We start from the raw sequence: 20,792 nt of genomic DNA, 5'->3' as shown, positions 1-20,792 counted from the left end.
TTGGCAAAATCTGTACATTAAGTGTTTTTGATGGAATAAATTGAGGCTTAATTACATCTCACAGCATTTCTACTGGAAATGCCACTGAAAAGGCTGCAACAAATGACTGATCTATGTAAGTAGGGGTGGATTTCAATGCTCTTGGCAGGAAAATGCAAAATAAACACTTTAAGCATTAAAAACACTGTTTTGTTCCTTCTGAAAATCACTAATGAAACAAGAAGGACTGAGGGATAGGCAAGCGAGCCAGGCTGCACCTCCAGCTCAGTCCTTCTCCGGAGCTGCTCCCAATTATCAAGAGGCTCCCAATTACCGAGCTGTTAGTGGCGGATTCGTAGCTCTCCGGCTGTTCTGCAAAGAGCTCCTGGGTTCCTAATGTGCGCTTCCATTTGAATCATGGCTCCTTCCGGCAGGACCACAGCGCTCGGGGAAATTGCAGCGCTGCGATGCGCAGCGAGGGGCGGGCGCCCGCTCTGCCCATTTGGCTCATGTTGACTCGTACCTCACTTTGCTAATTGTCTGGCTCCAACGGATGGAATTAGTGCAGAGCTGGTTAGCGGGAGGGGTAATAGAGCCAGGCCCAAGGAGAGCTGCTTGGTTATTAAATAACTCCTGAGTCACAGCTCATTCCTTGCAGACAGCGAGTTTCCAAGGCTACTGCAAATGTCCGTCAGGAGAGCGGAGCAAGCAGGGCCCCAGCAGAAGCCCCCTCTGTGCCGGTTTAGAGCTCTGTGCTGCAGCATGGCTGAGCTGGGTGAGCTGCTCGCAGCCGGGGCTGCACCTCCTGCAGCCGCCCCACTGCCTCCCCCATGGCTGCCCCCACCCTGGGCCGCCCCAGAACCCACCTGTGGGGCTCCGGCTCATGATGACCGGGGTGGCCGCGGCCCCCACGCTCGGGCTGTCACTGCCGGGCGATGCGCTGTAGATGAACACGTCCTGCTTGAAGGGCGATGCAGTGGATGGCTGGCTGCCCTGCACAGACAGAGTGGGACACGACTCCACTCTCTGCAGCGAGCTGCCACCCGGTGCTCTGTGCATGCCCGGCACAGCTGTGCTCTGTGGCACGGCACAGCAGAGCATGGCACGGCACAGCATGGCACAGCACAGCACAGCTCAGCACGGTACAGCAGCCTTCACCCTTCAGGAGGTTCATCCCATGGGAGCCAACCGAAGTGGACACGCATGCCTCCCACTGCCCCCACCCTGCTGGGAGGACACTGCCACCCACCGGGAGCACCCAGGGGCGCGAGGCTGTGGTATCCCCCCGAGGAGCCCACGGAGTTGCGGCAGAACCCTGCCCAGAGCTGCAGCACAGAACTGGGTGCCTACCACGCTGTCGTACTCCTCCAGCGTCTCGCTCTCCCCCGCCGTGCTGCTGAAGCTGCTGGTGCTCGAGGAGGAGCGCGAGATGTTGGACCGGCCGTTCTCCTTCAGCTTGATGAAGGGCCTAGGGGGTAACGAGACACTTAAGGAAAGCATGTGGCCACTGCACGGAGCACCGAGCTGAGCACTGTGGGATGAGCTCCTCCGGGCACAGAGCCGCCACCACGGGAGGGAGTTGGGGCACTGCTGGGAGCGTTCCCCTCCAGCAGAGGGACACAGCAGCTGGCAGCTGCGGGAACGTGCTGGGGGAGCTCGCTCCACGCGCCTGCCTCCACCTGCAGGGTTTGGAACCTCCTGCCAATACAGCTCCTTGCTGCTGCTCTTTTCTAAAGATGGCTCTTTTCATATCATAAAGGAGTGGTGCGCGTGAATCACCAGAACCTCTACGTTTCTCCCTCAGTATCCAACTTATTCATAGTAGAACCTGGAGACATCTTTTTTTGTCGGTCCCTGGTACTCTGGCTGTTGGCTGCAGGGACTGTGGCAGTTTGGTTCTGTGCTGCTCACCTGTCTTTGTTGGGGCATATTTCAGGGGAGCTGGGGTTGGACGAGGTCTCAGATTTCATCTCCTGGGATGAATGTCCAGCATCGGGTGTCTTCTGTGCTCCAGAAATACTGTCACTGAGGGCACAAAAAGGCTGTGTGAGTTACACAGGAGACTTAAAATGAATGGTCCAATTATACTCCTAGCACCAAGTGCTAAAACTAAGAGTAACAGATGCTCTTTGGATACCACAACTTTCATTTAAATCAGAAAGAAGGCACCCAAGACACCACAGCCCTGAACGTGGCAGAAGCAGCCCTGATGGAGAACAGGGAGGTTCTGGCACCCGGACACACCGCAGGGCTGCTGGCAGCCTCAGCACCGGGGAATGCCGTGCTTACCATCGCGCCCTGCTGTCCGCCTGGCTCTCTGACCCCGTGTGCAGGCGTGGGAACAGCCCCGAGCGGCGCTTGATGGGACTCCTCGACTGGTTCTTGGCTGCGGCTGCCGAGACCGGGGGCTGAAAAAAACACACAGCCCGAGCTCGAGGAGTGCACAGCCCCACCCGAGAAACCCCCACAGCACCCCGGCAGGACGGGAGGGGCCGGACACGCAGACAGACAGCAGGACAGGGGGCCACGGGGCTGTGCTCACCGAGAAGGTGGTCTTGGTCACCTCACCGCTGTTGTGCGCAATGCCCCCGCTCAGGCTGCCCGGGATGCCGCCGCCATGCTGCTTCCTTTGGCTGCCCACCATCGTCTCCATGGAGTGGCTGCGCACGCGGATGGCTCTCTGTGGCCGCGAGGGACAGGGGACAGCGGTCACCTCCACCCCAGGACCGCTGCCAACCAAAGCCCCCCAGCCCCAGGCCCTGCCCTGCAGAGCTCCCCGAGGAGCAATGCCACAGCCCGGCAGGATGGCAGCGTTCAAGCGCACACCGCAGCACCGCTCCCTGGGTTTGCAGGAAGGCTCTGCGAGGAGCCCCCCGCCCCTCCTGCTCCTGCACTGCTGACGGTTCCCATGTAGCACGCAGCATCCCGCAGCCTGCTGCCAGCTGCCCTGAGATGTTTGTGTCACTTTCAGTGCACACCGCTTCCTAGGAAGGAGCGATCCCTGGGAGCTCAAGCACCACCTGAGCTCTGCACACTGAAGGGGCTGCGGTGCCCCTCGCTCTGGCAGCACTGGGGTCCATCCTGCTGACAGAGACTGCGGCGGTGCTGCAGGGAGGGAGCACGGAGGGTTGTGCAGCCCCTGCAAAACAACCCACGGCCACAGAGAAAGGAGCAAAGGTGCAGCTCTGAGCGGGAACTGAACACCTGAGGGCTGAGGACGACTTCAACATGTTTTGACTCAAACTGTTGCAACCAGAGCTGCGCATGCGGGAGGCAGAGACCTTTTGCGAATCTGAACACCCATTTTAGATGCTTGAACAGGATTTGAGCTATTTTTAAAGCCTTCCTTCAGTTGTTGTCCCAGGCACTCACAAATAAGACCACGAGATCTTTTGGAAGTCTGGCACACACTATGAAGAGCAGCAGGGAAATGCACAAGTTAAAAAAATCTGTACGCTTATTTTAATTACTGTGATCACCATAGCAACCAGAGCCCAAACTGGACTGCGATATCGGTGTGCCAATTACAGGAAAGTTTCCCTTTGCAGCTATTGCCTTCTGAATTTTAGCTGTGCTACCCAGCAGGCCATGGCTATGTCCTCCTCCAGACCATTTAAGCACAGCTCAGGACACAGAGGTGTTAGAGGAAACAAGCCTCCAAGGGCCGCATTTCTGAAGGTGTCCAGCACTGCATTGATGGTGCAAGGGCACCGCTCTGCTGCCGGGTTCAGCCCTGTGTAAAACCCCTCAGTACCGACCCGCACTGCACCCCGCGGCACCCGACCGCACAGGGACCACGGTGTCCCCTCCTACCCCTCGAGTAACGAGCTGCAAGCAAGCATCCATCAGACCGGATTTATTGGGATCGGCAACTTGTACAAACTGATGGTGTCTGCGGGCGGGAGCGGCAGGTCACCCTGCTGCCAGCTCTGGCAGAGTGCGGGCAGGAGGGTCTCCTCCTGGCACTGCCAGCACCCCAGCACAGCTCTCTGTGCATGGCACGTCCCCTACCACACTCTGCAAGCTGAGTGCCTGCACAGCTGTTGGGAGGAATGGGCCGAGAGCTTGCTGGCGTGATACAATGGGCAGCAGAACACCATGCCCTGCTCCGGCCCCGCGGTGCTCAGAGCACGCAGTGCAGGAGGTACGCCAGCACGCAGCCCAGCAGCGCGGCCCCGAGGCGGCGGGGCAGGAAGAAGCCAGCTCTGGCCAGCGGGTGCACCACGCGGCCCAGGGCACCCTGCAACCCCAGAGAACCGCGTCCACCCTCCGTGCACAACAGCACAAGAGAGCAATCAGTGTCTCAGACTATGAATACACTGTCGGACAGCTGCATCCTGCCTCAATTTCTGCATCTTGTACCCCAGCAGGACACAGCTGAGCCTCCACCCACCCCCACAGCAGCAGACTGCCATCATGGGGACCCTCCTCTGCCTTCAGGGCCTCTCATGCCCCTAACCCCATCTGCACCTTCCACAAAGACACCTTCCGGCCCCGGGCACACGTTAACCTTCCTGCTGGGGAAGGACTGAGGTTTACCTTGAAAGACTCCAGGAAGCCCCCGTGCCCTCCGTTCTCCAGCTTGTCCTCCTCGGGCCCCAGCCCCAGCATGGTCTGTGTGTGCCCGTGGAGCTCGTCATGGAGGTTGTCCAGCAGGGCGGCACGCGTCCGGTCCTGAGGAGCAACACCAGGCTCAGTGGGATGGCCCCGGGTGCAAAGACACGAGGACACTCGCACTGCTGGTCCCTGAGGTTGTCCCAGGGCCAACACAGCTCAGAGCAAGGAGAAGCGGTTCTGGGGCAGTTTGGGGGTGGTGTGGGGTGAAAGGCAGCGAGCCGTACCTCCAGCTTGGCAAACTTGTCTGACTTGCAGCAGGCGTTCTCGGCGTTGATGAGCTTGGTGAGCAGGAACTCCCGGAACTCGGGGCTCTGGGGAGCGGGGAGGGGGTTGGACATCTGCACTGCTCTGCTCCTGGTAATGCTGTGCCATGACCCTACTGACCCCACACCCGGCTTCCCCCCACCAGGTGTGCCCTGAGGGATCCTGGACTCACACCCACACGCAATTCCCAGCTTGGCGTCCCCTTTCAGTCCTGTCTCACCTTCTGAAACACGGGCGGGCTCGGCAGTGGCGGGCCGAAGGAGGGGACATCTTCCCGGGCCGTGACAGAGACCTGTGCGGGCAGGGGCAGCAGTGGGCTGAGGGCAGTGTGCAGCACGGAGCCCACTGGGGGCGATGCCCCCAGCCCAGCCCCAGGCTGCAGCCCACCTGTGCCTGTGGGATAGCTGCACACGTCTACTTCTCACAAACCATTTTCACTCATGGCCCTAAGCAGTGTGCTTTCAGCGTGAGAAAGTGCCTTGCTGCACCTCCTGATGGAGGGGTGATGCTACCTACACTTGGGCACTGTATTTAGGCGGTATGAGCTGTTCTGGGGCTCACTGTAACATCTGTGGCATCAAAAATCTTTGGTAAATGAGCACGCTGCCACATGGGCACGTTTTATGTGCACACATATGTATGCATACACACACACTGTAGTAGTACAAACACAAATGCATGTGTTCATGTACACACATGTTTAATATACACGTTATCCAGCTATGTAGATGCCTGAGCACACTGAGCACACACGAGCAAATGTGCAGTTTGGAGATGCAGCCCGTCCTGCACGTGGCTATGCACAGATAGGGCAAAACACAACGCGTGCGAGCTGGGATCCCCTACCTTGTAGGATGTGGAGTCTGCATCGGGGTTCTCCACCTGCACCACAATGTAGGCGTGCAAGAAATTGGAGGCAATCATGTCCGGGACAAATGGCGTGTTCTCTTCTTGAAAGATAATTGCCACAATGTCATTGCCAATGTGTCTCTTCCTCTGCAGCTGGGTGGAAAGGGAAAGCATGGTTGGTACGGGCAGGCGGCTCTGCCCCGCGGGTGCTCCGGGCTCATCCCTCACCTGCTGGGTGTCGCCTTCCGTGAAAGGCAGCTTGGTGGAGACGTGGAACATGATCTCCCTGTCCCGGAACACGGTGTACACGGACTCAACCCCCGTCTGCCCGTGGCTGACATCCAGGCCTCCTCGGAAACTGGAAATGAGGGGAAAGTCAGGGAGAAAGGGAGAAATATTAATTGACAGCTCACCAGAGCCCGCAGGCAGCTGTCAGGGGACGAGGCGACAGAACACACCATCTCATTTGTCTTTATCTAGCTGCTAGCAAACGGGAAAGAACAAATCGTGCACCATGTAGTGCAATGATGCCTGAGGCCCGGGGTGTGCGGCACAGTCACAGCACCAGGCGAGGGGTGGGCACCACTGCACTCCATGGGCCCTTCCTCTCCGGCCAAGCAGCACCAGCCTGCCTCGCAGCCCCGGGGCTGCAGGGATGGAAGTTCTGCTGTCGGCAGCTCCGTTTTCTCTGTAAAACTCCCCCAGCTGTGATACACGAGCCGGAGCTATATTTGCTTCTGCTCTGTGCTGCTCATGAATGAGCTGACTTCTGTTCCCGCACAATAGATGCTTCACATACTATATGGCCTCTAGCTAAACTTATTTGTGAAATCAGTCTTTTCTACTTACCCTTTAAAGTCCTGCAGTGTTATGGTGTCTCCCAGCAAATGTAAGAAGTTTCTGAAGGCAGCGCTCTCTTCGTTGTTGCCGAACAGCTCTTCCTCCTGGGTCTACAAAGACACAGACGCATCTTGGGAGAGGAACGGGCAGCCAGCCTGAATCCTTCATGTGTACACTCCAAAACAATGAGACCTGAATAATGGTCTTCTGTGAGTTATTCAATCCAAAATAAAATGCAATACGTAAAGATAATGAGGGTGCCTGTCAGAATAATCTGTGGCAAATTATACAACTCAGCTGTGCCCATGCTCCGCAGCCAGCGTCCCCAGGCTAATGGAAGCAGGCAGCAGGCGAGCACATGGCCTGCAGCTCCCACCAGTGCAGTGTTCCGCACTGTCTGCACACACGTCTAATTAAAGCACCGTGGCTGCTACACTGCATTTTCACATCCATTTCTCCCTACAGCTGATTTTCATATTGATTGTTCTTCAGCCACATCGCATTTTAATGAGTCAGGGCCTTATCCAAGTCACCAGAGACTTGCTGTTGGTAAGGACACCAGCTGCAGTGCGTGCTGCCCGTGGCCGTCATTTACCTGCAGGGCCATCCCCAGTGCAGAGCTCCGGGCACGGCGATGCTCCGCGCTCCCGGTAGTCACTCACCTGCCTGAACTTCTGGTAGATGACGCCAAACTTGAACGTGTTGTTGACCTCGTGCTCATCGTAAGCCACTATCATCTGGGAGGCCTGCAGTGACATGAGGCACAGCTGGGAGCCCATGGCAGCTGAGGAGTGGGACCTGTGGCCACTGTCCCGAGTGGGCAGCGGCTGCTCTCGGGCTCCCAGTGACGGAGAACTATCCCAACCTGATCTCTACTGAATGCAGGGTAAGTTCCTCACCTTGGGGTACAGAACCGGATTAAACTTCAGTCCAGAGGCATCATCGCAGAAGGCCTGGGAGCAAGGGGAAAGTGCTGTGAGCATCAGAGGGCACCCCAGCCTGGGGAGTGTGGCAGCATGGCCACACGCATCTTATCAGAGAGGCACACCCAGCCCCAGGCTGCAGGAGCTCCCCCACATATTCCATCCTGCTGCGATGCCCGTGCCTGGCTGGTGCTGACCAGAGGTGCAGCGGGACAGTCCCTGGGTGCAGCTTCCCCCTTCCCCCTTCCCTTCCCTGAGCTCATCTAGCAACCCACCCAGAGCAGCCCTGTGCAGGTTACCTTCGCGATCTGTGGGATGCTGGGCAGCTTGCTAAATCCTGCCAGAGGAATCCTTTCATGCACCGTCTTCACTTTGGACCTAGCAAGGAAAAAGAAATGAACAGATGCTGGGGAGGATCCCATGCAGCCCGAGGCACTGCAGCCTCCCTGCCCGCCAGCAGCACGGCTCTGTGCCATGCATGCTGCAGGGGGTCTGTGCCATGCATGCTGCAGGGGCTCTGATAGATGCTGCAAGGCGGTGTTCTGCTGGGCTTGGTCAGCTACCAAGGGCTCCATTGTTATTCTCATCTCTGCAGCTCTTAAAATATTCATTGTTTGGAAGAGAAGCGAGGCAATGGCTCAGACACCCTTGCCAGATTAGAGGAAGGATGGCAACAGATATGGCAGCGGATCATGAGGAGTTCCATGTGTGATTTCAGCAGCAGATCAAAGCTCTGTGTTCACTACCAGCTGTCAGGCAGCCCCAGCGCAGAGCAGTATAGGGACAGTGCCTCTGGTTTCCGCTCCACCCCAAGCCCACACAGTGCTACAGCCCAACTGCTGTATTTACAGAGAAACAAATTGAGAGTATTTCAAGGAGAAGGTATTTTGCTAAACACAGCACTTTTTTCTCCGTACCTGAGTATAATCCTTAAATACTCGGTGCCATCCGCCTCCTCACACTTAACAGAAAGGATCAGGTTTCCCAGGCTGCTGGCCGTGCAGTAGAAGTTTAAGTGGTCCTGCAGAGAGAAGCAGCAGGTGAGCGGTGAGGCTCAGCGTGTGGCAGGACGATGCTCCCTCCTGGCTCCCGCAGGCTCCGGGCACAGCATCCAGCACTGTGAGCCAGCAGGCCCTGCTGCCCCTGCTCAGAGGAAGGCTGTAACACGTGCTCTTTCCACTCGCAACTGTGGAATTTGATTTTTTCTCCTTGCTGGGGGAAATTTTCAGCCAACCCATTGCCCTCTCCGCACCCACCTTCCCCAGGAAGTGTTTCCTGTAGGCTCTGGCCTCTCCTTTGCACTCCAGCTTGTACCCGTAGGGGCTGGGGCTGAAGTTCTCCTCCTCCTCCTCGCAGACACTGCTGTCGGATGAGGTGGGTGTACCGAGGTTCTCTGGGTCCTCAATCCAGTACCCCCCAAACTGGGGCAGGATGACCAGCGGGTAGGGGCTGCCCTTCTCCAGGATCTGGGGAGGCACAGGGTGATGGGCAGCATGGGGCTGCCCCACACCGCAGGGCAGGTCCCGCCTCTCTGCAGTGCCCTACTCCTCCCTGGGGAGCGGGTTCAGCACTGTAGAGCTGGGCAGGAGCAACTTGCCTCGCTGCTCCTGCTGGAAGCAAGACTGCTGCACGCTTCTGGGAAGGTACTGCCCTGGGGGCATTGAAGTGTGTTACAGAGCACCTACCTCATCGATGCTGGGGTACGGGATGTAGTCCTCCTGCAAAAGGAATCACAGCACTGCACATGACCGCTTGCTCCCCAGATTCCACCTGTCCCCAATGCCCAGACCCAATTTCATGCACAAAGTGGTGACGCTGGGTGCAGCCCTGGCTCTGCCCTGCTCTGCCCATGGCACTGCCCACCCCGTGCCCAGCCCCTGCACACCACCAGGGAACCAGCCACCACACATCACTTGACAGGGAGATGCACTGGTTTGGACACAAAGCTGGATTAGGGATTTACATGCACCGCTCTCTTATCTTTGCAATTCAATCAGTGCCTTGCTTTTAGATAACTCCTAAATCCCTTTTAGTCCTTTAAGCAACTGCCTTTGACTACACACATTAAAGCCCCGATTTCTGGAGATAACAGGGAGCGCAGGGAAAGATCCACACAAGAAATAAAATCCAACAAACCTTATGTTTTTGGCTTCCAGCTTTCTGATCTTCAAGTTTTGGTGCCTGTTTGGAACAAAGTGAACAGATTGAACAAGGAAGAAGCTGCCACCACACAGACGCCAGCAGGACATCTCGCGCCAACGCCGCCCCGCACCGCGCTGCAGCTCACCTGCATCTTCTCCAACATTTCGAAGAATTCTGCAGACTGAAAAAGAAAAGAGAACCACGCTGTCTAACCGGGCGCCAGGAGCTGCCGACATGGGCATCGATGCCGAGCGGAGCAGTTCAGCCATCCTACAGGCCTGGGCTGGGAAGAAGCTGCATTGCACTCAGTGGATGCAGCAATTCCTCATGCTCAGCGCTGCCTGATGCCCAAGATCAGGCAGGCACAAAGCCCGGGCTGCTGCCGGGAGCTCCACACAGAAACCAGCAGCAAAAGCTCTGCTCCGGGGCTGGGCCTGGCCAGGCGTGGGCTGACCCATGCTCTGTGATGAGCGGCGGCTCCTGAACACATGACACCTACATGCTGGCCCTCGGCAGGACACTGCTGGGACATCAGTGGCACAGTCACTCTGCACGGCCCCTCCTGCTCCCACATACGAGCAAATAAATTATCCAGCATCCTCCAGCTGTCAATACTGGGGCACTCCCAGTAAACCAATACGTGACTTTGCTGGGGTCACGATGAAGGGCTTCTTTCTCCTCTCCCTTATCCTCCCCCACCCACAGACCTTAATCCGTGTTTGCTGCAGGATGGCCATGAAGGGCCGTGGCACCACTGGCTCTCAGCAGTGGTTGCAGAAGGGGAACACAGACACGGGGCAGGGGCTCACAGCACCGTGCCAAAGAGCACAGCACCAGAGTGTGTTCTGGGGAGCTCTAGAACCAACTGAATTTCTTAAAAGACAGAAAAGAGAACAAAATCAGGGGGGGGGATGAAGAAATGAAAATCAGACCAAGACCAAAGGCGCCTCACACAAGTGTTCTCGCCCATAGATGCAGCAGAGGCGAGTTGTGCCGCACCAGCCCGGCCACCACTCCTCCCCGCTGCGCAGCGGAAGGCGCTGCCCGACAGCCGGGCACCAGCACAGCCCAGCTGGCCACGCTCCTGCCCTTAGACTATGGCCCTTCTTTATCACTGCACCTGCAGCAGAAAAAACGCACCCAGGGTTCAAAAGAGCTCTGTGCCCAAACTGGGAGCACCTGAAAAAGGCTTTGCCTTATTTTAAGCTCCTTTCAGGTTCCTGTTTATCTCCAGGTGTCTGCAGTAGACACATGCTCTCTGAGACAATTAAAATAGTTGTCACCCCACTGCCAGCAGCCAGGGCACACCGGCAAAACAGTAGAGCAGAACCTGATCCGCCTTCCCAAGTGAGCTCCAGCAAAGCACGTGTACACACATTTAATAAAGCAAAGTGCAGTCTGTAGCCATTAGGAATTTATGCAGACTTGAAGCCAAGCTTTACCAGACCACAAATATTTTGGTAAATATAGTTAGGACAATTATACCTTTGTGCTGCTCAGTCAGAAGCAGCGTCACCTGCAGAGGTTCAGCCACCAGTTTGTCCTTACTGAGCTGAGTCACCGAGCCCGGCTGCTCCTGGCAGCAGTGACTGCAGCTGCTTTCCAAATGCAACCAAAGACACCACTGGCACAGAAACCATTCCCTTCCTCCGCAGGCAGGACAGACCTGTCCCAAAGCTTGTAGTAATGACCTCAGAAATGCAAAATATCCAAGCCAAAAATAGTACCGTTGTTGTTTTCTTCCTAAGCTCACATGTCCATGCTACCTCACAGCTAAAAGCATTCTCCTGACAGCAAAGAGAAGAGATCACAGCATCACCTCCCAGCATCCCAGAGCAGAGCGCTGCATTTGCCCCTCTCCATCAGCGTCAGGTCTGCTCCAAAGCCCTGCTGGTGGAGCTGGGGCTGCTGAGACCACAGCACATGGGAGCACAATGCAGCACGTGGACGAGGACCGATGTGGAGCAGAAGTAGCAGCACAGCCACAAAGTGCCCACGTTGGAGCTTTCCAAAGAAAACGAAGCCCAGAAGGAAAACCACACCAAGAGTGTGCAGCTGAGAGCCACGCACCCGGCAGTGCCCGCCGCTAACCTCTGCCTGCACGTGGCACTCACCAGCAGCCCCCGCAGGAAATCCATCCTCGGCCCCGCACTGCCCGCAGCCCCCAGCCTCACCCCGGCGCTGCTGCGGCCACCGCGCGTCCTCCCAGGAGCACAGTGCAGAGCGGCCCAGCGCCAGGCGGGCCACCATCCCTGCCAACACCTCCCTTCGTTAATGTTTCTCCAGCCAGAGGCATGGCAGGGCTGCTGCTTTGTTATTTAAAAGGGTGGCTCCGGGGGAAGTGCCCCAAACAGGTTGGGCAGGAAGCGGGCGAGAGTTCGCGCGTGGCTCAGGGAGGTTTCACGTCATGTACGCGAGAGGTGGCACATAGAGCTGAGCAGGGTGGGAGGCAAGGGAGGGAGAGGAGCTCGGTCCCAGGAGCTCGTCCCCATCTCCCAGACACATCCGGGCAGCGCAGCAAAGAGCCCGGCACAGCCAGCACCTGGGCAGCACCTCGGCCCAGCCGCAGCCACGGGGTCACCTGTCATTGCCATGGGCAGATAGCAGCGCTGCCCTCCCAGCCTGCCTTCAGCCTGGCTGCTCTCCACACAAGGCCGGTCAGAAAGCCTGCACCACGCCAGGTGCCCGGGTCTGCCTGTGCCATGCCGTGCCCACCTGTCCCCTGGCTGGAAGCGCCTGGCACGGCCGTGGGCAGAGGAGAGGGGGCTGTGGGGCCATGGCTGCCCCTGGGGCCGTGTCCCTGCCTGCACACACTGCCCCTCTTCTCCCCTTGAGTTTCCAGGGTGGACAGAGCAGAGCAGCAGGGGAGCCCCGGAGCAGATGGATGGCTTTGCCCCGCGGCCGCTCGGCTCTGCACACTTCTGGCTCGGTCTGCCGCTCTGTTCCTGCACGGCAATGCCCATTACAAGTGCCAGACAAGTTCCTCCCGCCAAGGGCTGCTGGGAAGCAAGCCTCACCATGGAATTACACCAGCAAAAAAAGATTTTTGCCATTGTAGCTTGCCTCCTTCAAGGAATTTGAGTTACACCACGAAAACACATTTTTGCTGGCATAGCTTGCATGCTCTTAGAAGGAGTTTGCTCATACAGCTGAATTAGCAATGCACTGTGCTTCAGGAAGCCGGTGCCTCCAGCAAGCCGTCTGCAGCCTGTGCCCAGAATTAAGCAGAAAGCACAGAGCGCACACAGGGATGAACCTCCTCACACTGTGCAGCTCAGCTGTGAGCTCCTGGCTGGGGCTGCTGCAAGGCAGGGAGGAGGCAGTGAGCTGCACCGGGCAGGACTCGCTACCAGCTCCGTGTGTCCCCCTGTCCCACTCCCCTCAGCCCCAACCCCCCACTTCCACTGCCATCCACCAGTGTGCTCTGCCACCTCACTCCTGCTGTGTGCACCCAGGCCACCAACATAAGTGCAAATGAGCCAAAACTCAAGAAACCTCACTAATAAACTTCTGCAGCTCAATTCTCTCCCAGCCCCCCTGCTCTTAACAACCATTTAACCAAGTTCTCAGCTGTAAGCAGTAAGCTTCTCTTCGATCTCATCTTCGCCAGTTTAATGAGTAATTTCCCGGGTGGCAACGCGTCGAATGCTTTGCAGCTACCCAGGGAGAAGAGCTGCCATTTCCTTTGTCTGGAAGCTCCACTCTCGCACTAATTGCTCGGGTTACTCCGATGAGAGCAGAGGAGCTGTGCGCCTTGAAGGCTTATGCTGGGGCCAAAGAGCAGGTGCCAGCAGGCACACAGGGGGGTCCCTGGGCGGCTGCTGGGGCAGCGCAGGGAGCTGGGGCTGACCAGGACAGCAGCACTGGGCTCTGCACCCGCCTGGCACCGCCACTTGGCGTTGCATAACGCGGCAGCAGCAGGACCGGGCCCGCTGGCACGCGCACCGCGCTGTAGCTGATGGTGTCTGAACATGCTGCCGGCTGCTCTCCAGAAACCACCTACTCTGCTCCACTCGGAACGGCCCCGGCTGCTACAGGCGCTGCGTTGGAAGTGCCGCTCCTCGACGGCTCCGTTTCCAAAAGCAGCGCCCGGACCGGACCGCGCGCCCACGTCCCAGGGCCCCGGCACAGGGTGCTCAGCCCGCACAGCGCTGCACTCACCTTCATGGTTGGGGGGGCAGTGAGCGGAGGGGACAGCGGCCGCTCCGGGAGGGTCACATCCGCACTGCTCAGCAGCTCCTGCTTCCTGCAAAACAGAACAGGAGCCGTCAGCTACCCCTGCGCCCAGGATCGGGAGGCAGAGAGCAGCAGAGGAGGAGAGAAGGAACACTGGTGACTGGTCTCTTTTGGTTGACCCGGCTTCGTGTCTCAGCACCACGGCCCCACAGAGCTCAGCACAGCGGTGCTGCATGAGCCCCTCGGGCTCCACCAGGCAAGGGCCAACCACAGGGATCCCCACAGCAGAGTGGCACTGGCACTGCACTCTGGGGTGGTCTCATGGGGATGTGACACAGGAAAGCAGGGGAGAAAGAGCTGTACCGAGAGCCTGCCAAGAAATGCAACCCCACACCCTCCTCAAGCCTTGAAAAGCTGCACCCAAAGCCCTCCACTGATGATTTGACAAAAACACACTGTGCCTTTAAAAAAAAAATCCCTTCCCAGGCAGACAATCAAATCGTCACACGCAGCAGTACTGCCAGATGCTACTCTGGGAGTCAGAAAATCTGAGATTTAATTTTGTTTCCTCTCATTCCTGCCAGGTTAGTCCTGCAGAAACGGGGCCAAAATGTCCAACTGTTTATCGCGCGGTAACGAGGTTTGCTCCCATGGCAGCCCGCCTGGGATGGCACAGTGCAGCGTGAGGCAGTGCATGGGGGGCCAGGCAGCAGTGCACACCAGGGCCCTCCCAGACTGTGGTTGGTGCCTGTGGCCAGCACCGGGACACCAGCAGAGCCTCTTTCTGCAAAGTGTCCAGAGCCCACACTGCGTTAGCCTCGCTTTGCTCCCAGCACAGAGCTGGAGGGGCACATCCCATGGCGTGTCCCTGCAGCGCATCCCCATGGTGCATCCCTATGCCAGCCGGGCACCGCTGGGCACCCTGCACTGCAGAACAGCCCGCTGGGCACTGCGGACTGGGCACTGCTGTGCTGCAGGAGAAGTGGCTGCACCAATGCAGAACGTGGTGCTTCGCAAGGAGCTGCCACATCACCCCGGCACAGAACTGGTTTTCTATGAGACCACTGCAGCAAAAGCAGAGCTCCACTGCTACCGTGCGAGGCAAAGAGTGGCTGTGCAGGGGTGTCCCTGCAATGAGAGACTGAACCAGGGCCTGACAGGGCTGCCCGCTGCTCCTCCCGCCTTCCTGCTCCTATTTACAATTGCTTCTGCTAACAGACGTCTCCTGGTCCTGATGGACTTTGACTCCATCTGTTGAGACACACACACGTACGCACACACACGCACCCGGGTAACCGTGTAGGACAGAGCGGTGCGGGGCTCCTGCTGGGTGCAGAGAGCAGAGCCAAGGGGCTGCAGCTCAGTGCTGCGAGCAGGAGGAAGGTGCTAACAGGATGTGGATCAATAGTTCCCTGCAGTTAACAACCGTGGAATGCGAAGTAATGGACTCAAATTGTCCACAGAGCCAGCGGTGGGTTACTGGGGGCAATGCAGGGCTCAGGCCCCGGCCCATAGCTTTGACCCAGAGCCAATACTCAAGAAATGAATGGAAATGCTATGAGACTGCATACGGGCAACAGCAGAAGCCACGGACTGACAGACGATGTTGGCCACTGAGTTCCCTCCCTTCCTGCTCTCTACAAACTCACTGCTGCTCCGCCGCTGAGAAGGTGCCTGGATGACAATTTGCACTATTTGCTGAACAACTTCCTAGGGCACCGCAGGCAGCTGGACCTGCAGGCAAGCACTCATCTTTGCTCTCTTCCTTTCAACCCTCTTTCTGGCTGATTGCACCAATCTGCAGAGCGGCCTCAAAGGCACAGACCTCCAAAGATGAAAGTTATGGGAATGCATACAAATAATTCTATTTGATCTGGGATTTGTAACAGGTTGCCATAGCATCGCGTTCTAAGTATTATAAAATCACTCACACAATATAACAACATGTTCTGCTATCACATGTTGATTGCTTCTTTGGGGCCAAACTGCTGGAGCTGCGATTGCACTTCGGGGCGAGCACACCGAGCGCGCCCACCAGCAGCTGCGGGAATCAGCCCTGGTGCCGGCACCATGCTACGGTGACCTGCGGCGCCAAGCACGGTGATTCAGTTCTCTGTCAGCGCCGGGGTCAAGGGCCACCAGCCTGACTCCCAGCAGTCTGCCCTCGTGGGATGACAAATGACTCGGGGGAAGGTCAGCACGTCTCCACCTGCACAGGGCACAGCAGCCCCGGGAGCTCACCTGAAGCTCACAACAGAGCCCGCAGTGCCAGCAGCACAGGGACCTGGGCACGCATCTGGCACAGCCGGACACCCCACGCTGCCCAGGGCACCTCACAGCGCAGCACAGCCCGCAGCCACAAGCTCTGCCGCAGCGCTGCCCATGGATGCAGGGGGCCATTAACACCGGGGGGGGGGTTGGTGCAGAGGCCGGGCCACCCCTCGCTGTGCCCTGCAGGGCCAGGGCAGCTAGGCATGGCTGGGGCTTCCCGGAAAGCAGCGCAGACATCACTTTGGTAATGTTATTTCTTCATTTTCTGCATTAGGCAAATTAAGAAAGAAAGCAAAAAAAGAATTAGAATCCTACATACTTAGTAAATCTAATTAAGGAAATACCTTAATGCAGTTACCAGGCCCAGCCGCTGGGTTTTCCAAAGGGGAGCGGGAACCAGCGCACTGGGGCCGCCCACTGCCGCCCGGCACTGCAGCACTGCCCCAGTCTGGCACCGGGAACCCACAAAGCAGCGAGGACGGGTGGAGTGCTCTGATCTTCAGAGCACTTCTAGTCACATCACAGAAGCACCTACAAATTCAGGTCCTGAACCTGGCAGACCGTGCTGGTGTGCTTAAACACTGCTCAAAACATCCCGCGGGGTGCGGAGCATGCCCTCACTGCGCTGTGCTGCCGAATGCACCCAGCAGCAAGGCAGCACTGCTGCACTGTGAGGAGCTCTCTGGCAATCAGGAAATCAGGAGCATGGAGAAGAGGTCCCACACCAGATGCCCTGCTAATGACAGCCCACAGCACCACAATGGCACCACGTACACAGCCCCGGCTTGGGGTAAGAACAGCCCTGGTGCTCCATGCCAGCCTGGGACAACGCCAGAATTTCAGCATAATCACATCAGGGACAGGTTTGTTTGCCTTTAAAAACCCATTTTGGGGATCTCTGTGGGAAGGAAAGTGGCCACTTCCACCCACCACCAACCACATTGGTCCACCACCCCCGGCTATGCCATGCCAGCTCCACCAGGCAGCCGGGCATCAAGATGCTCTCCACCCGCCCATCCTCCCACAACACCCCAGGGTTTCTCCGGGCACGGGCTGAGCTGGGACCAAGCTGCAGCCCCTGCAGGGCATGGCATGGCCCTGTGGACACAAGCAAGGACACGAGCACCCTACACGGAGCTCTCAGCTGCACCTTTCCTCCCGTCTTCTCACTGTAGCACCTAACAAAAGACTTCTGCATGCATCCTGCCTTTTTGTTTGCTCGTCTGATTTACCAGGCAGGCTCTAAACTGACAGTGCATTGATACAAATTGCACGTGGGAAGGGGAGATGTCAACATATTATGTGACGCTGTGGTGTTCTGCAGCGAACAGTTAGCGCTGCCTTTTGTTATGCTGTGTCAATTAAGTGCTCAGAGCATCACAGGTTACGTTTATGCCTTCGCTTAATTCTGCTGACAAAACCTGGCCCATGGAGGTGTTAATCCCTCTCAGCACACCCATCTGCAACAAGTTCAGCTGTCGGGATGCTTTATCCTTGAGAAGGACAGTAAAGATGTTCTGTAAATTAACTGCCTCTATTTTTGGAGCCGTCGCTTTTTGCCCTTGATGGGCCTCACCTTGCCAGCTGCTCCCTCTCTCATTTATTTAACATTCAGTACCCAACATCTGAAGTTTGCCCAGAGGCCGGCTCCTCACGAGCACCACCATGGCCCCACAGCCACTCCTGGGCTCACCCAGACAGGGACCCACGGGCAGCACTGGCCCCACACAGCCCCGAGCACGGGGGACGGCCATGGGCACGCACTGCAGGGCCACCCGGCTCCAGTCCCAGCGCTGCAGGTGTGCCCGGGCTTAGGGCAGGTGCAGGCAGAGCCCCAGCAGTGCAACAGTTTCCCCAATAAACCACTTTCCCTTGGTTACGTATCACTTTTTTGCACTGAAGCCTGAAAGTCAGCAAAGAAAGAGAACAATATTTTCTGGTCTGGATTGTTTGCAATAAATTTTGTGTTTCCAGACTACCAGCCTGCATCTGTGTGCACACAGAGCTACCCCGACCGCACAGCGCACACGAGCAAGGAACCAAAGCCCTGCTCAGAGCAAGGTGACATTTAACTGCAAACGAGTTTTGCTTTAATTACTCCCCTGTACCATGAATAACTGTAGTTGGAGCAGTTCAGGACGTCCCGCGCTCACACAGGCGTTGCTGCTGTGCTGTTTCAGGAGGGCATAGCACACTCAGCGCCCACCTGTCCCACTCCTGCTGCCGCCTGCAGCTGCATGGGAGCTGGAGTCCTTCCAGTCCACCAAGGACTCCCCACTTCATCTTGGTAGGAGAGTACGGCTGGCTCTGCAAATAATGCTGTTAAGAGATTTTTATCGCTCGCAGATTTTGTTCTCTGGTCTCACTTCCAGGAGCAGAGAGGAAGCAGCGATTTCCAGCAGCATTTGGATAAATCAGCCAAGGGACGCATGGACCGTTTAGTACCAGAAGGATTGTCTGATCCGATTCCTGAAAAAACATGAGCCAAGGAACCTTGGGCAGCCGCTTCTGAACTGATGCAATAATTTGCAAATTAAACAGAACAGCTCCCAGGAACCAGAGCCTCCGACCGCATGCAGAACAGCACCGAGCAGCAGGATGCTGCCTCCGTCTGGCACCTGGGCTGTGGGGCAGGGGAACAGCAGCGCTTCCAAAGGTGGGGAGGGACCAAAAACCCACGGGCTCCCTTAGTGAGCACAATTCCTGATCCCACTGAAACAAATGGGAACGTTTAAATCGACTTCGGCAGTGCAAAGATTTCACCCCCTATGACTTCAGCAAGGTGTGCACCAGCTGTCGGTGCAGGCTGCTGCTTCTCCACCTCAGCCCGAGCGCAGGACAGGCACAGACCCACAGAGTGCCTGGGAGCAAGGTGAGCGTCGCCCCTCCTGCAACGGGAGCCTGCCAAAGTCCATTTGTTGTGCTGCACTTTGCTGGTTGCTAATAAGACAGGGACGTGGGCCACCAGGGACTCTGCAGCTGCCACCGATCCTGCCAGACTTGCATATGGCTCATGGAAAGCAAAATTCAATTGCAAATGCAGAACAAAGCCTGAATGTAGGAGGAAAAAAAGAAAATAGGAGCAGGTGGAGGAACAGAGTCCCTTTTGACTACACCGCTAACAGTCCCTTCCTTTTCCTGCAGATTATGTCACTTTGATGGCCCTGGCAGCTTGCATAAGATGAAGCAGCCATAGTAAAGCACTGCTTGAATTCTCACTATCGCTCCCATGAAGGCTCTTCAGACCACAGCAGACAGGAGAAAAAATCCCTCAGGGTCTGGTGCTCCCCTTGAGGTGTCTGTATGGCGCCCGATGTTCTGAATGAACCCCGCAGCCACGGTGGCACTGGGAGGGTTTCTACTCGATGTGATGGGGAACAAAATCAGAAAAATCAGGCTCCCGTGTTATGGGGCAGATTCCATGAGAGTTTGGAGCCAGATTTTTTTCTCAGCCTTCAGGTGTCATTCTGAGCTCATTCATAGAAATCTGGCAGCCCATGGGAAGGAGTCTCTTTGTGAGCCTTGATGTTCTACCTAAAGCCTCAGCAAAGGAGAAGAAAATATCCCAGAGCAGCAGCAGCAGCATGAGCTACACAGAAAGCCCACCCTCAAGGCATCAAAGCACCCCTAAAATCCTGTCGCCCAGCGCACCCACTGTCCATGCAAAGCACCTCCATCAGCAGAACACAGGGCCCCACAACCCAAAACTTTGGGGTGAGGGCAGGAGGAACTCCCAAGGGTTGGTGTGCTGGGTTGTGGAGTTATGAGAAAGACTCCAAATAATCAGTGCTTCATTCATATGTTTTTGTTTAAAAATCACGATTTCAACAACATCACAAAAAAGAAACCATCTGTCTGCAGCAGTGTCCGTGCTGCTCCCACCCCGAATCAGAGGTATGCACACCACGGGGACTGAGATGCATATTTCGGACTATTTTTAACAACAAAGTTGCCAGAGCAGCACAGTCCTGGAGGAGAGAACTCCCTGACCGAGACCGCACAAATAAATCAGAGCGTGGAGAGGCTTTGAAGCAAACAGCAATTCGCGCTGATAAGTGGGGGGATGCAGGAGCCGTGCAGAGCAGATGCCAGCTCACACAATATCGCAAAGAGGCTATTTCCTCAACACACAAAGTTGAACATAAAGTACGATCCGTGACTTAGTCAATGAAAGACGAAACCATTTGTCAGCTGTTCCTCAGCGAGGAGACAAAGCTGTTCGCTGAGTTAAAGCAGTTCCGCGAGCACCCAAAGCGGTCCTTAATGTTCTCGTGCCAAAGAATCGGGCTCGGGCTCGCCCTGCGCAGCAGCGCACGCACCCGGCGCCTCTCGGGGAGCGCTGCCAGCGGCTGCTCCCCCCGATCCCGCTGCCCTGCGCTGGGGTACCCCCACCCGCCGGTACCGACCCAGCACCACCGCGACGACGGCACGGCCGGCACCGGGGACGCGGCGCACACCGCTCCCTCGCGCCCAGAGCCCCGGCCCGCAGCTCGCACTTGGGCTACCAGCGGCAAGGACAGATTTCTTTTTAACCCTTCAGTAAAGAGAGAAGAAAAGGAACGAACTTGCGCTCTACCTCTTCTCCTTGTTCTGCTTCCTGGACTTGTGCAGCAGCCCGATGAGCACCACGGCCGCGCGGATGCCGGCCCGCCGGGAGTGCATCCTGCCGGCATCCGCCCGGGACATCGCCGCGCTGCGGCCCCGCGCCCGCCCGGCCCCAGCGCGGCACCG

At 57.1% G+C, this 20,792-nt stretch overlaps 1 protein-coding gene across 8 annotated transcripts in view; it reads right to left on the bottom strand.

The window, feature by feature from the left end:
- The window catches only part of RAP1GAP2 (RAP1 GTPase activating protein 2), a 52,066-nt gene that overhangs the window by 3,047 nt on the left and 28,227 nt on the right, over positions 1–20,792 (bottom strand). For 6 of the 8 annotated variants that reach the window (XR_002444104.1, XR_002444109.1, XR_002444105.1 and 3 more), the window contains 20 exons: positions 13,776–13,860; positions 9,760–9,795; positions 9,609–9,653; positions 9,158–9,190; positions 8,729–8,938; positions 8,390–8,493; positions 7,772–7,850; positions 7,449–7,502; positions 7,212–7,295; positions 6,559–6,659; positions 5,938–6,067; positions 5,707–5,862; positions 5,081–5,152; positions 4,821–4,907; positions 4,519–4,653; positions 2,522–2,659; positions 2,269–2,387; positions 1,891–2,004; positions 1,330–1,447; positions 846–972 (listed from right to left, as the gene is read on the bottom strand). Coding sequence is in view for 1 of the 8 variants with exons in the window: in XM_021416231.1 (XP_021271906.1) it covers positions 846–972; positions 1,330–1,447; positions 1,891–2,004; positions 2,269–2,387; positions 2,522–2,659; positions 4,519–4,653; positions 4,821–4,907; positions 5,081–5,152; positions 5,707–5,862; positions 5,938–6,067; positions 6,559–6,659; positions 7,212–7,295; positions 7,449–7,502; positions 7,772–7,850; positions 8,390–8,493; positions 8,729–8,938; positions 9,158–9,190; positions 9,609–9,653; positions 9,760–9,795; positions 13,776–13,860 (2,027 nt within the window). In the remaining 7 variants the exon portion in view is untranslated. Of the gene's footprint in view, positions 1–845; positions 973–1,329; positions 1,448–1,890; positions 2,005–2,268; positions 2,388–2,521; positions 2,660–4,518; positions 4,654–4,820; positions 4,908–5,080; positions 5,153–5,706; positions 5,863–5,937; positions 6,068–6,558; positions 6,660–7,211; positions 7,296–7,448; positions 7,503–7,771; positions 7,851–8,389; positions 8,494–8,728; positions 8,939–9,157; positions 9,191–9,608; positions 9,654–9,759; positions 9,796–11,728; positions 12,071–13,775; positions 13,861–20,637; positions 20,787–20,792 lie in introns of those variants that run through there. The other 2 variants (XR_002444107.1, XR_002444108.1) reach the window with 2 other exon arrangements.

The sequence above is a fragment of the Numida meleagris genome, chromosome 18 (assembly GCF_002078875.1).
Source record: "Numida meleagris isolate 19003 breed g44 Domestic line chromosome 18, NumMel1.0, whole genome shotgun sequence".
In the NCBI taxonomy this organism is placed as follows: domain Eukaryota; kingdom Metazoa; phylum Chordata; class Aves; order Galliformes; family Numididae; genus Numida; species Numida meleagris.
This window is presented reverse-complemented; position numbering and strand designations above follow the sequence as displayed.